The sequence below is a fragment of the Propithecus coquereli genome, unplaced genomic scaffold (genome assembly GCF_000956105.1).
Source record: "Propithecus coquereli isolate 6110/MARCELLA unplaced genomic scaffold, Pcoq_1.0 Scaffold186, whole genome shotgun sequence".
Lineage (NCBI taxonomy): Eukaryota > Metazoa > Chordata > Mammalia > Primates > Indriidae > Propithecus > Propithecus coquereli.
Genome location: NW_012143412.1, coordinates 2,362,390 through 2,378,366, shown reverse-complemented (window position 1 = coordinate 2,378,366; position 15,977 = coordinate 2,362,390). Strand labels below are relative to the sequence as shown.

At 38.7% G+C, this 15,977-nt stretch overlaps 1 protein-coding gene across 1 annotated transcript in view; it reads left to right on the top strand.

The window, feature by feature from the left end:
- DGKI (diacylglycerol kinase, iota) overlaps positions 1-15,977 on the top strand; it is a 270,690-nt gene that overhangs the window by 57,505 nt on the left and 197,208 nt on the right. The window contains exons 7-8 of the mRNA XM_012642753.1: positions 3,729-3,800; positions 7,403-7,519. Of these exons, the coding sequence (XP_012498207.1) occupies positions 3,729-3,800; positions 7,403-7,519 (189 nt within the window). The remainder of the gene's footprint in view (positions 1-3,728; positions 3,801-7,402; positions 7,520-15,977) is intronic.

The following is a 15,977-nucleotide window of genomic DNA, read 5'->3' as shown; positions in this document are numbered from 1 at the left end:
GCCAATGAGAAAATCCAAGAACCATTCTCATCCTTACCATCTCTCCTCAGCTTTGATTTGATGTACAATTTACAGTCATCTGATGTATAAGATGATGGAATGGTGGCTGGATAATAGCATTTAAAACTCAGTACATTTGAAACCACAACATTGAGCAGACCTCTGGTTGTGGCTACTTCTGCTGTCTTGCCATGAATTCGACCATATTGATTTTTAGCCACACAGCATTTCAATATTGCAGATTTAAAAATGAACATTAGAATCCTAGCACGTTTTCAGTGTCTATAGAGGTTAGTTTTTTGCCTAAGGGATGATGCCAAGAGGAGACACATTTTCAGGTGGCATAGGTATGGTTTTTTATGCTGGATAGCATGAAGTTTGTAATTGGATCATGATGTGGTAGCAGCGACTTTCTCTTTCAATTATTAAGAAAATGTCATGCCATGTCTGTGATGTTCAAAGAGCTATGCTAAGTTGCTGAGAACTGTGCAAGGACTGACTGCCTTCAAAGAGCTTACAGATCCATGGGAGAGAAAATACACGTACGCATAAAACAACCAGCAATGCAGGGCACTGGCTATCATGGCAAGGCAGGTACAGGTGGCAAGGCCTATAGTGGCAAGGAGAGAGTAATTGTAAAAGACTCTTTTAGGTTTTGTAGTGGAAGTAAAATTTAGATACTGCATGTGAAATGGTGGTAGGCTTTCTAGATGGTGGGTTGAGAATGAGGAAACAGCATGAGCAAAAAAAAAAAAATGGGAATATAAGAGAGTAAAGCATGTCTTGGGGTATAAGTAGATATAGAGAGGAATTTATAATAGAAAGGACTGGGAGAGAGAGAGGTAGGAAAATTGGTGGGAAGATTATGGATGGCTCTGAATGCCTGCGTGAAGAGTTTATTCTGTTGATCTGTAAGGAAAGACGTGTCGATTAAGTATTTTGAACTGGAGGTAGAAACATAAAAACAGAGAAACATAGAAGTGGAGGCACTACCCTGGTGGCAGAGCCCAGGGTAGAAGGAAGAATGAAAGGAGAAACAGACCGTCCATGGAGAGACAAGTCAGAAAAGGGAGCAGAAATCCAGGCATACAGTGACGGTCGGTGGAACGTGACACAGGGCTGGCTGCGTCCGGGTGGAAGAACTCAGGGCGCTGAGGTCCTCCCCCTCGAGCTTCTGCACACCTGCCCTTAGCTGCTTGTGTCTCTCTTCACAAAGGAGCCCCCAAGTGTTGCCATAGCTCTAAAAAGAAGTTTTATCCATCTCCTTTTTTGCTCCCTCCAAAGTGGCTTGAGGGATGAGGAAATTTTCAAGTGGTTGCAATGTAAAGTCATTTCTGCACTTTTGGTGCCATCTTATCTCATACTGAGTCATTTGGCGTCATCTTTGGAAAGACCTGCACACCTACTTCTTTGGCCCACTAGGCTTTGCATCCTCTCTGTAGGGTATTCCTGTTAGGCAGTTGCAATTGTTGCTGGGGACTGTGACCCAGTACTTCAGTCCGTGTGTGTCTCAGAGGTGACCCTTTTCTGGGGAAAAGCCACTGTCTTTGGCAGAAGGAGGCTCAGCAAGATTCACCATCTGGGAGGAGAGGAGTGTGTCAGGGTCCCCAAGACCAGCCCTGGTTCAGTGATTCACTAGGACTCAGCATATAGTGCTCACATCTATGGTGTGTTTTTTTTTGTTTTGTTTTTTTTTTACAACACAAGGATACAAAGTAAAATCAGCAAAGGGAAAGGTGCGTGGGGTAAAGTCTGGAGGGAACCAGGCACAAGCTTCTAAGAGTCTCTCCCCGTGGAGTCCACACAGGATGCACTTAATTCCTCCAGCAATGAAACGCATGTGGAATGTTATCTCCGGGTCTCATTAGAGACTCAGTGCCCCGGTTTTTTGTTGAGGACTGTTCACATAAGCACCCTCTGCATAGCATATACCAAAATTCCGGACTCCCAGAAGGAAAGCAGGTGTTCAGCATAAACCACATGGTGTGTGCAGTTTAGACCCAGTGAGCCACTCTTAATTGTTCTTGGAATTAGATAAACCCTCCTGAAATCCAAGTTTCCAGATGCCGACCAAGGGCCAACCTTGCAAGCAGCCTTCCTAAGGATAAGGGTCTCAGGCTTGCTATGTTAACTTTTCTGCAAAGGGAGTGAAAATATTACGTTGTTGAGAAAGGAATATTGATGGAGACATTTTTCCAAATCCAAGAGAGTTAAGAAGAGGTCATGTCTCTGGAAGTGATATCTGAAATTGGGGCAAAAGAGAAGGATTAGAGGAGGAATCCCATAGCACAGAGCACTGAAATCAGTCCTGGTCTGATGTCCACAAGGAGGAGCATGGGGAAATAGAAGAGAGCTGGGATGGTGTATTAGGAAACCAGGAGAGAGGTTCAAAAGGAGGAAATGCTCAATAGTATATAAAGGGCTGCAGATAGGCAGAGATTATGAGCACTGCAAAATGCCACTGGGGCACCATTTAAGAATGTGTTAATTGCCTAGCACTCTGGGAGGCTGAGACTGGTGGATCCTTTGAGCTCAGGTGTTCGAGACCAGCCTGAGCAAGAGCAAGACCCTGTCTCTACTAAAAATAGAAAGAAATTAGCTGAGAAAAAATTAGCCGGGCATGGTGGCACATGCCTGTAGTCCCAGCTACTCGGGAGGCTGAGGCAGAAGAATTGCTCGAGCCCAGGAGTTTGAGGTTGCTGTGAGGTTGCTTTTTTGAGCTAGGCTGACACCATGACACTTTAGCTTGGGCAACAGAGCGAGACTCTGTCTCAATAAAATAAAATAAAATAAAGAATGCGTTAATTTATTTATAACTTAAAATTATCTGGGCATATTAAGTAAGACACTCAGCCAATGCTTTGAATAGTTTTCCCACCCATTACATCTTTCTGTTTTCTTTTGATCACCTTACAAAAGCCCTGTTTTGACATATTTTTTTTTTTTGTCATTGCTTTGAATTTGTTTGTTTAGGTTTAGGTTTCACAGGCAGAGGGAAATGGAGGAGCTTTGGGAAGGCTAAAAAATTTCTTTGAGCAATACTGCATATTTCCTCTGACAATTATTTAGGGACAGCAGCAGCCAAAAAGCACCTCTTCCATTCTTGATGGGAAAGACGTTCTGTTTGTTCATTTAAGAGGACTGACTGTATTTTCTATTTCATTGATCTCATTGCTGCTTGCTGGTGCAGAATAAAAATTAAAAGCTACTTGTTTTGAGTGCAGACATCCCAAGGGGATGATAAAAGTGTTTGAATTTACTACTACTACACTTCCGAGTTTCTCCCAGACCCTGACTTCTACGTACTAACTCTCTGATATTTCATTTCTTTTCTTCTGGGTTCTCAGATGCTAACGTTGTAGAGAGCCTCTGAGATAGATGATCATTGTTATACAGGACTGTGCAAACCAATATTGGCTTTTCCTTTGCGTATCATAAAAGCATATCAGAACTACATTTTTTTTTTAAAAGCTCTTTTTGTGTGGCTGATTTGAATAGTTAGTGGTCTACGAAATACCAGTGCCTCCTCTCTCTCACACTCTGGATACTTCAGGAATAGAAAATAGAAAGTGGAGAGTGTAGTGCTCAATGTGGCATTTGCACTTCTAGTTACTTCCAGTGATGGGTGACAATTCTGGCCTTATTCACGTCATTGAACTTCAGGAGGGTAAATGTGTGCTGTGGTTGAGGTGGTTTTAAATTCTCTGTCTCTTGTCCTAATATTCCAGGGCTTCCAGCAAAAGTTCTCCTTCCACAGTAAAGAGATTGTGGCTATCAGCTGTTCCTGGTGCAAGCAGGCGGTAAGTTTGGGGTGAAATAAAGCAATATGGGCTCACATTTTATCAAAATACACTCACCACATTACTTGAGTTCCCATCTGTAAGCTAAGGTTATCTTAATTTAACATATTACTTTTCTCATATAGGACCATTGGAGGAAGAAAGAATAATAGCATATTATGAGTTGGAGAAACTATAAAAATAAATTCACGCCTACATTTTACATACATTGAAGCCTGGGACAGAGGCTGGAAAATCCTCCCTTGGCTCTAATACTGGGACTAGAATTGAGGGCTTCTCACTCCTAGACCACATTTTTTCCTACTCCACCAGATTGTTGAGAACTCCTCCTATGGTAGAAAGGTACAACATTAGGGACAACACAATAGGCAACATGAACGATCCCTCTAACATGGGTGTACAGGCATCGTGGTCCTTCCGGTTTGGATGTGGGTGACTTTTTTTTTTTTATTTCAGCATATTATGGGGGTACAGATGTTTAGGTTACGTATGTTGCCATTGCCCCCCCGCCCCCCAAGTCTGAGTTTCAAATATGTCCGTTCTTTGGGTTTTTTTTTTTAATGGGACTAAGTGTTAGGATGAGGAGAGTGGTCCTTGTATCCTTTTTCAGATTTGTATGTTTTTACATTTGTCTATATGCTCTTTCCCACATTTGAGAAATATATATTCATTAGGATCTGACGGTAATTTCCCCATTTACTTTTCTTCTCTTTTGTCTACCTTTTCTTCACCCCTTTTTTTTTTTTAGCATCTAATTCATCTGTCCCTACCAGATGCTACATTTCCTTATTTGTTTGCCTACGTACCTATTCTTTATTCTACCAGACAATGTATAGTCTAACTCAGGGGTTGGCAAAGTACGGCCCACAGGCCAAGTCTGGCTGCCACTTAATTGAAGTTTTATTGGAATACAGCCATGCTCAGTTATTTATGTATTGTTTTGTAGCTCTTTTTGCATTTGTGTATTGTCTACAGATACTTTCATGCCACAATGTCAGAGTCTAGTAATTGCAACACAGATGGATGGGCCCACACCCTAAAATATTTACTCTCTGGGCCTTTGTAGAAAAAGTTTGCTAACCCCTACTCTAATCTATTTGTGTACCTACTCCTTTCTGTGACCGTATGAGTTGGGATATATAGTCCCTTCATTGCACAGGGGACCTGCAAAGAAAGAGCCATGGCATTCCAGCTAGGTGGATGGTTTGCAGGAAACCTCATCCTCTACACACAAAGATTGAACTGGACATGCAGGCCATAGGAGTGGAACAGATGCATTTAGTTGAAATGTGAAATTGACATTTTTCATGGGTCAAAACCATTTGAATTTTGATAATCCCACATAGTTCAACTAATAATCTCTCTAGCATACTTTCCCTAGACCCCCACATGTCAGGAGAAACTGCTGTCCCTAGGGAGGAACTCAGTGGTCTGGAAAGCTCGGTGTTGCTGCATCATGATCCTGTGTATTTTTTATTCTTGATGTTTCCATCTCCTTTCAGTTAGTTGTGACACAAATAATAATTGCATATCTGTCCAAGAACACGTTTACAAGTATAAGGCCATCCTAGTTCTTAAATGAAACTCTGTACCATCAAGGCAGTTATCTCCATCTGGGGAGGAAGAAGCAGATCCAGTGTCCAGGTGTCCCTATTGCTGTCCATGCTGCGGGTTCCCCTGTTCTGGTGAGACCCCACTGGTGGGACAGCCTCCCAGGCAGCGGTGTGCTCACCTGGGCTGCATCTGCTCCCACCCCATGTAGCTCTCAGGCTGTGGTGAGATGGTTTATCCAAGATCAATTAATTTGGAAATCAAATACCCCTTTACAATGCACAGTGTGTGCTCTTTTCATTAATCTGTAGTCCAACTGAATCACTACAAAGGCTGAACTTTCACTTGACCATTGTGGGAGAGCTTTGGTCAATTCCATGTATCTTTGAGTTTCCCAGTTTCCCACAGTGTAGAAGGGGATTTTGCAGGGACTTTAAATACAAAACGTTTGAACACAGATTACAGTGGAGATATATTTTAACAGTACAAGTCAGTCCCTTCTAGGATATTTGATGTCAAACAAGCAAATAAATAAGTGGCCCTCCATGGTGAAGGAGAAAGAACACTGGGTTCAGGAGCCAGATTTCCTGGGATCAGATCCTGTCTGCACCATTTAAAAGCTGTGCAATCTTGGACTTATCTCCGACTCGCTGGATTGGAGATTACTCATGTATAAATTGAGAGTCAACATAGGCAGTCTGAGATCTTTACCATTTTAGAAATGCAATGGTCATGCATTTGAGAGTTTATTTGAATTGCCAAAAAAATTGGTTTTTAAAGAAGATATTCAAATAACATCCCTCTGGTATATTTATTTGTTTGCAGATAACAAATTATTGGTGGCAGAGAAAATTATTAATTATTTTATCAATTAGTATTATACTTAATTGATTGATTGAAAATTAGCCACTGAATCAGAACAAATCTTGAAGATAGGGAGAGATGAAAACAAAATCTTTCTGTTGTTATGTAATATAATTAGGGTGGCTGTATTTGCCAATTTTTCTAAGACAGTCTTAATTTATGTCTGTTGTTCCAACATAATTATTATCAGTGAACCTTTTCACTTTTAAAATTGTTCCAGTTAATATGATAAATTATATGGTCACATTAAGTATACTCCAAGTAGAAATTGAGGTTAAATTTTTAAATATCACTATGATTAAATTTTAAGGCCCGTAATTATTACATAATGTTGATTTTATGTTTATTAGAAAATAAATGTTACTGTACATCACTATCACTTTGTAGTCACGGAAAAGATGATTGAAAATATGACTGGCCTAGAATCACCAACCTGAGTGTCACAGTTGGAGTATAGAGTTAAGTCCCTGATACTACAGTATTGTTCTGATGATTAGTCTGCGTTTACTTCCTTCCTTTCAAAAGCAAAAATCACTTTAGACTTGCCAAGAATAATAGGGCCATCGTATTTTCTTAGTGGCCCCAGACAAACCCAACAGAAGCAATCTCTTTGTACTTTGTTACCTCTGGGATTAACAACGTTCTAGAAGAGACATCGTGCTTCTTTCCTGGCTTCTCAAAACTGGAAAGACGACCTGGGAGGATTTATATCTATGATAGACAAAGGAGAGGCAGATGGTAGACTTTGGCTTTCTGCTTTGTCTTCATTTCCTTCTCGACATTATCCAAAATCAACCAAGTTAAGGCACCAGGACAAGTTTAAGGGAAACATAATTGTGTGCCAAGTGAGGATGAATAGAACCCTCCAAGACTCTAACACCTTTATGTAAATATCCCATTAAAGGATTAGAAAGTTTTAGCCGGCTTCATCCGGCTAGATTGATTTTTTTCTTATCAATTGTTAGTAGTTCATAAACTGGAATAAATTTGGAATCTGGTTTCTAAGATCCTGGAGCTGGTTGGGTGGTGATAAGAAAAGCATGTGTCCTTGGCGTGTGCCGGTACGCGCATGTGTGCATGCATGTGTGTATTTGTACATGCATGAGTGTGTGCATGTGTATTTAGTCCTTCTTGCTGCAGCATTACTCTTTGCCCAGAATTGTTTACTGGCCTGTTTTTCTCTTCAGTTTCACAATAAGGTGACCTGCTTCATGCTGCATCACATTGAAGAACCCTGCTCCCTGGGGGCTCACGCTGCTGTTATTGTCCCGCCCACCTGGATCATTAAGGTGAAGAAACCTCAGGTAACTGCCAGGACCCTGGAGCTGCTAGGCCAGTGTAGGGAAAAATAAACTGCTGCTTCTTGCTTTTCTCCCTCTGACTAGTCTTTGGGTTCCTATGACCTCTGTTCACTCATCCCCAAGGCCCTATGTGGCCTACCACTTTACTACGTTGGGCTCTCTCATGGAACCAGCCTCCCTATCCTAAGGAAATCAAAGTTCTAGACCAGGAATGTGGCCTCCTCATTCATGTGCTAAGATAATTCTCTTTGAAAGGAGTTTTCCCATGTTTCATTGAGCACTAGTGGTAGAGACAGCTGATTCTTTTTTTTTTTTTTTTTATCCTATAATTTTTTTTTAATTTCAGCATATTATAGGGGTACAGAAGCTTAGGTTACATATGTTGCCCTTACCCCCCCTTCCCCCCAAGTCCCAGTTTCAAACATGTCCATTTCTCGGATGGTGCGCGTTGCACTCTTTGTGTATGCATATACACGTCCCCTCCTCCCCCTCCCCCCTTCTCCCTCCCCCCTGCTCGACATCCAATAGATGTATACTTATGTGTTGATCAGTTAATACCAATTTGATGGTGAGTACATGTGGTGCTTGTCTTTCCATTCTTGGGATATCTCACTTAGTAGAATGCGTTCCAGCTCTATCCAGGAGTATACAAGAGGTGCTATATCACCACTGTTTCTTAAAGCTGAATAGGTACTCCATGGTATACATATACCACATTTTATTAATCCACTCATGTATTGATGGACACTTGGGTTGTTTCCACATGAGACAGCTGATTCTTATGCAACTCTCTTCTCTTCCAGACTGGGCATTCCCAGGGACTCAGTGTGAGGGCAGACTCTGCAGGCTTCATGGTTTAGTTACGATTACTGCCACATCCAACCGGAAGTGGGCATGACCTTCCTAAATACACAAGGCCTGCTTAGAGAGCAACACTCTTTTCTAAAGGCAAAGTAGGGTTTGTTTTCTTAATAACTAATCTCATTCTGTATTCTCCTCAATGTTCTTCCTGTCCTAATGAGTCTCTGCTTCAATATTCAGGGAAACCTTGGTGGTTTCTCAACAAAGTCATAATCTTTGATAGAAAATGCTTCTGCCTTTGTGTTATACATCCTTGACAGTTAGCTCTAAGTTAACTTTGGCAGATTTTTTATGCTACAGGGAGAGAGTTTGTATCTCCCCTAGGGTGTAGGTACTTTAGGAAGACTTATTCAATGTAATACCTTTAAAAGATAAGGTGGTCCTACTTCCTGCAGTCTCCAAAGTCATTGTACAATTCATTCTCATTGACTCAGTTTTATTTAAAAAATGGTGGATCAGGGATACCGTTTTGCTTTGTGTGTTTCATATGAAGTTTAGCCTCTATTGATGAGTAATGCTTAGGAATAACCTTTCCAAGTTATAATCTATGGAAGCCCTTGGGATATTTCTTTCAGGGCAAGTACAGTATTCACATGTTAAAAAGTGTGGAGCCTAGTCCTTATTCCATTTTATATTTTCAAACCCAATGCCACGATGTGTTAAATGAGTTGCCCAAGGCGGCAAAGCAAATTAAACATAGTACTGCTGTATGAAATTCAAGTGTACTGAATTGTAATTTTTATTTTTAAATCTCTTTAGCATTTTTACTTTTTTATTTTTTACTAAAATTCAGTAATCTCTCCAAGGCTTTATATTAAATATTCATTCAGTTAACACAACATGTTTGCATGAAATCTAGATTGTATGAGGAAGGCTACTAGGCATTGTGATAAAATACATGATCTTTGCTCTGAAGAACCTTGTAGTTATCATAAAGAGAGATCTTAAGTGGGAGCTCCACGAAGGAGGTAGGTTTTGTTCTATTTTCTAAAGATGGGATTTAGATCAGTGGAGAAGAGAGAGTAGCAGGCAGGAGGCTGGCACACAGAGCAAGGGTACTGTGTCCAAAATTGTATTCATGGGGCCGTGCGACTAGTTTGCCTCAAGGGCAAGGTTTATGTAGAGGGCATGTAGGAGAGGAACATATGGTTGCTCAGGGCTGGCAGCGGAGGGGTTTTTGATACATGTGACCTTTATCCTGAAGTAGTGGGTTTCCTTTTACGCAAAGGAGTGGTTAGACTAAAAAGTAGTGTGTTAGAAGGAGACAATTAGCAAGAGTGTGTGGGATAACCTAGTGGTATAGGATTTTGCAAATCCGGAGTCAGACCAGTTAGGAATATCAGAAGATAGGTGCCGCTTTGCAGGGAAATTGTTAAGTTTACTTTTCTAAACCTTAAACTTTTTTGTTATGGAAATTTTCAAGCAAATGAAGAAAGACAAAGGATTATAATGAATTCTGTAACCGTCAGCTTTTCTGCCATTTTTGTTTTATTTATCCTCTGCCACACTATATTTTCTTTTTATTAATTAAACTTTTTATTTTGAGATCCATGTGCAGCTGTAAGAAATAATACAGAGGAATTCCTTGTGCCCTTTACAAAGTTTCCCCTCATGGTAATACCACGCATTGTTGTAGTATAATGTCGCAACCAGGATACTGACATTGATTCAGTCAAGATACAGAACATCCCGTCACCACCAGGATGCCTCCTGGTATCTGCTCATAGCCACATCCAGTTCCTTTGGGCCCCGTCCCACCTGCCTCTCTTCCTGGAAGTGAAAGGCCCCTCCTTTCTTTTTTTATTTTGCTAGAGAATTTTAAAGCAGATCTTAGCATACCACTTTATCTGTAAATACTTCATTTTGCCTCTCTAAAAGATAATGACATTTAAAAAAACTAACCGTATACCCTTATCTCACCAATGAAAAATAATGATTTCTTAAAAGTTTTTCTGATTATCTCAAATATATCTTTTGTACAGTTTTAAATACCAGGATCCAACGTCCACAACTGCCTTTTGTTGACTTATCTCTTTAAGTCTCCTTTAATCTATAACATTATCTCCTCTTATTTTTCATGTCAGTTATTTGTGGAATAAATTCGGTCACTTTCCCCTGTGACTTCCCATATTTCAATTTTGGCTGATTGTATCCTTATTGTAAATTAAAAAGATTGCCCATATTTCTTGTAGACTAATGTTTAGATATAGAGACTCAGATTTCAGGTTTAATTTCTTGGTAAAAGGGCTGTGTGGGTGGTCCTGTGTATTTCTATTATATCGCAATCACGGGAACATGACATCATTGTTTCACTCTTAGCAACGTTAAGATCCATCAGTGGTTTGGGAACCGTCATCCTAATCCACCTATCATAAAGTTCTTTGTCAGCTTTTCACTATTGTGTTATTCATTAAGGTTTATTACTGAAACCTATTATTTTACTAGGGGTTGCCAAAAGGTGGTTCTCCAATTTTTACTTTTTCACTTTTTAGCTATGATTTTTCTATAAAGAGACCTTTCTGTTATCACCAACAAATACATAACAAATTTTTGAGTTTTTGCCTTTACTTATACATTCTTAAAATAATAAACTGATGCCTTAGCAACCTTTATAGGTGGCTAAGAATTGTGGTGGTGATGGTTGTGTTTTGGAGAGTTTCATTATGAAATTACATAATCACGATTTATATATGTATATGATGTTTTAATTCATTGCCATCATTATTCTTCTAATGTTCATATTATTGCATCTTTGACCAGTTAGAAGCTCTTCCAGGTGACTCCTATCTCCATTTGTCATGAGCCATAGGTTTTTGATAGCTTTCCTGGTCTTAGAAATGACACCACATCCCAGGATCATCTTGGGCATTTCCTGTTTGTTCTGGAATCAGCCATTTCTCTAAGGAGTCTTGGTTATTTTTAAGGAGAGATAGTGTTTACAGCTCACAGTCTGGATGCAAAGTCCAAATTCATTATCCGGCATGCGCCTTTTTATTGTCTTCTGTGACTCAGGACATTGCAATAGTAATAATAATAAGAGCTAACATCATCAAATGCTTTTTATATATGTTAGGAAATTTTTAAATATTCTATATTCAGTATCTCATTTTGTTATCATAGTACCCTATAAATAGTTAACTTTTTATTCCCTCTCTATTGCTGAGGAAAGTAAGGCACAGAGAAGTCAAATAAATTGCCCAGGGCCATATGGGATAGGCTTTGAATCCAGGAGTTCTGATTCTAGAAGGCAAACTCTTAATGACAGGCCACACTGCCTCACCGTCCTACTGTAGCAAGCCTTGCTGTATCAGATATTTTTCTGAAAGTTTGGAAGTTCCTCCTCCCATGGGCTCCAAAGCCATCAAATAAGTTAATCGATGAACTATTCAATATGTTCTATTCAAAAGCTGATGTATGATGAGCTTGAGGGGACAATATACTAGTGCTTAAGTGCTTTCCGGCTTTTAAGCCCAGACGGCTTAGGCCATAACCTTGCTTTGGCCATTTACTAATTTGTATAGTGTTGACTAACTTAAACTCTTATGTGTAGACTCTTCTGCCATCAATGTTAAATTTTATAGATACTAAAAAATAAAGAAAATACAAGGAGAAAATTCTTTGTGTTTGTGATCAGATCGTGAATGGCAGTCAAGGCGGCAGTTTGTAGAGTGCAGAGAATAGGTGGCAAGCTGTTAGCCATGACTTGGAGACAGTAATATTAGATAATTCATTTGAGATATTGGGAAGTGATGTAGAAAAATAGAATTTGGAAGGTACATGGAGAACAGCACAGTAAAAAGTTTTTCCAACTTTGAGGATTTATATATATATATACACACACACATATATATTTTCTATACATCTCTATATATTTCTACATTCTACCACACTGCTTCAAAAATAAATGATAAAGGAAAAGATAGTCTTAATTGAATTTGGTAAACACCTATTTGACCACATTCAAAGATGCTGTTGTGTTTCAAAAATAAATGATACGGGAGAAGATAGTCTTAACTGAATTAACTAAACATGTAACCACATTCACAGATGCTGGTTGTATACAGTAGGAGGTCCAAAGATGAATCAGATGTGATCTATTAGGTTATTAAGTATAGAATGTCTGATTTTCTTAGGTACTAAGTCTGACAGTTGAAATCTCTGACCTTTCACTTGGACACTTCTGTTTTTTTTTATTGTGAAGATACATCTTCATTCTTTCAAACTCGTATTTTGTCCTGTGATTATCTTTCACATTTTTTAGAGCAATTTTTGTGAAGCCATGGGTAAGTCAAAAATTAGTGTTTTTTTTTTTTTAAATATGAGTTCCTTTGTGGAACCAATGCAGCACAGACAGCTCGAAATATCAACAAAGTGTTTGAGAAGGATGTGGCTGATGAACACACAGTATACATTGATGATTTGAGAGGTTCCATTCTGGTGATTTAACCTTGAAAATAAGCCACATGGGCAACCTGAGACCAACGTGGATAATGATGAGCTGAAAGCTGTAGTGGAAACGAATCCATCTTAACCTATGCGTGAATTAGCAGCAAGATTTGACATTGCTATTCCAACAATACTGGACCGTTTGAAACAAATGGGCAAGGTAAAGAAGCTAGATAGATGTGTTCTTTGTGAATTAAATGAGCATCAGAAGAGAAATTGTCTTGAAGCTTGCCTTTCTTTGCTGTCATGACATAAAGGTGAACCATTTCTACACTGTATTGTCATGTGTTGATGAAAATGGATTCTTTTCAACAATTGCAAGTGTTCAGCACAATGGTTGGATAAAGATGAAGTGCTGAAACACAGTCCCAAATCGAATATTCATCAAAAAAAGCTAATGGTATCTGTTTGGTGGTCCTGTGCTGGTATCATCCACTATAGCTTCATGAAACCTGGTCAATCGATTACAGTGGACGTCTACTGCAACCAATTGGATGGAATGATGAGGATGCTTGCGATTAAGCAGCCAAGATTGGTTGGTAGAGACAGGCCAATCCTCTTGCAAGATGACATGTTGCAAAAAATAACTCTGCTCAAACTACAGAAGCTGAACTTGGAAACTGTCATCCACCATATTCACCAGACCTTGTGCCAACTGATTACCACTCTTCCAGACTTCAGAGCACTTTCTGCAAGTAAAAATATTCAATTCTCAACAAGCTGTGGAAAACGCCTTTGACGATTTCATTGCCACTCGCTTTCCAGGTTTCTTCACTGCTGGCATAAACAACTACCATTAAGATGGCAAAACTGGGTAATATAGTTTAAACGCATACTGTGATTAATTGTACTGCTTCTTGTTTGAGATAAAATAAACCAAACTTTTGATTTGAAATCATACATTTCATATTTACTGAACGCAGATATAACTATCTAAATAATCGGGCAGAGTGTCTGTGGATTCTGGAAGAGGAATTCAGTCACATGTAAATCTTTAACAAAAGAATGGCGTCCTGCTATCTTGGAAGGTTTAGCTTTTTGGCTATTATGCGTCTTTTCAAGAATTACACACAGGATGATGAGAGGGACCACACAGGTTGATGCGGTCAGAGGGATCTATACATCTAAGGCCGAGAATGGTAAGTGCTGCAAATTGTAGAAACACAGTGTAAATATGAAGCAGGACTGAGTAATTTCAGTCATGAGGATCAGGGTAGACTAAATGGAAAATATGCCATCTGTGCTTGGCCTTGAAAGAACATACTGAGAACAACAGTTAAGAAGGATCATCACATAAAGTCAGATTTATTTATAATGGTTTTGTCTAAACAAATGACTCCAGAGACGAGGAGTAAAGGAAATCCATTTGAATGCATTATGGTCAGGAAAAGTGGCTTATAAAGAAGTGGAATTACACCACGTGTTTCCTTCTGTGTTAGAAGAAGGCTGGCTTTGAGTGGATAATTACTCCATGAACACCTGTGGAATTGGGAGTGGTATGAAACCTTGATGCTAAGGGACATGAGGGATATTTGGGTGATTTGTTGGGTTTTATCACCAAATTATTTAGAGGAAAGAAGAATTTATTTACTAGAAGTTAAAAGATGATAGAAGGTAGATGGTTTTAAGGAATTCAAATGAAAAGAATACCAAATTTTAAGAATCAAGCCTGAATCTGTTGATATGTTTGAAATTCAAGTTATATTTAAAGTTGTAGATGTCACTTCTGGACTGAAAATATTACCAGACAGTCTATTGATTGGATAAGCAAGTTAAAGATCTTCAAATACCATTGCAAACTCTTGGAGCTGATGGAGTGAGACCTGTGTTACGTGAATTTTTTGTGGGGTCAGCTTTTAGAAGACAGAGTGAGAAAGATTTCACAGAAGTTATGTATCATGAGACATGGCAGCATTTGAAAAAATATTTTGCATTTGATTCACTGGCTTTTCCAAACTGTCGCTGTCTTGTAACTTTCCCACTAATCTCAAAGGGCTTCTGTAGTCTGCTACAGAGAATATAAAATGGATATTCCATCCTCTTTCCTGAATGGAGTCCATTGTGACTTCATAGTACTGGGTTGGAATTATCTGGTTTCTTTGAAAGACATTACTCAATCTTTTAGTTTATTGTTTAGCTTGTAACAACATGAGTAATACATAAATATTCTCCCTTTAAAAATCTAACTTTTCAGATAACATTTAAAACTATACTAGTCAGGGCGAGGGATAAAAACTAACCTATCAGGTACAATGTACACTACTCTGGTGATGGGCACACTAAAATCCTTGACCTTAGCATTATACAATTCATCCATGTTAACAAAAATACTTCTTACTCCCTTAATATTTTGAAATAAAAAAAGAAACAAAAAAACTGTAAGCATCATCCTTGTCTATTCAGTTATATATCCATATAATTTTTACTATACATTTGCATATATAGAAATGTACCCATAGAAAAGATAATAGAACCATTTTGAGCATAAGGGTGTTTTTTTTTTTTTTTAAATAAATGACATCATTCTTCACATAGTGCTTTAAAACTTGCCTTTCCTAGTTAAAAAAAAAAAAAGAATCTTTGGGACAAGTCTGTATTAGTACATATAGATTTAACTCATTTTTAATCTGCTGTATATATCCCTTAGTATGGATATGTCACAGTTAATTTATCCATATCCCTACTGCTGCATATTCATACTCTTTCTAAGGTTCTACTTATAAATAATGCTGCATTCATTCCTTCCTGCATTCATTCCTTCCATTCATTCATGGGTTTTCTTCATGATAGTTCTTTTTCATTTGTTTGTTTTTCTTTTGTGATTGGATAATCTTCTTAAAATGCTGGGACTCATGAAATATAACAGCTAATTTTATGCAATGACCAACAATATCCTGTAGATTATCCTCAAAATTGGCCAAGCCATTTCCTGTGGTGAATTCTAAAGTTTAATTAATGCTTGTTGTGATTTAGCCAAATATGCCTAGTTGGAGGTGTTGAGACCCTGTCCTTGACTTTTGGAATGAGTTTTTTTTTTTTCCTACCTGTTCATCCTCAGAACAACCTTTCTTCCAGTGGTGCAATGGGAGCAGGGCAGAGTGAGAATGCTCTCTAATAGACTAAATCCATGACTCTCTCTCCTAGTATCTATCAA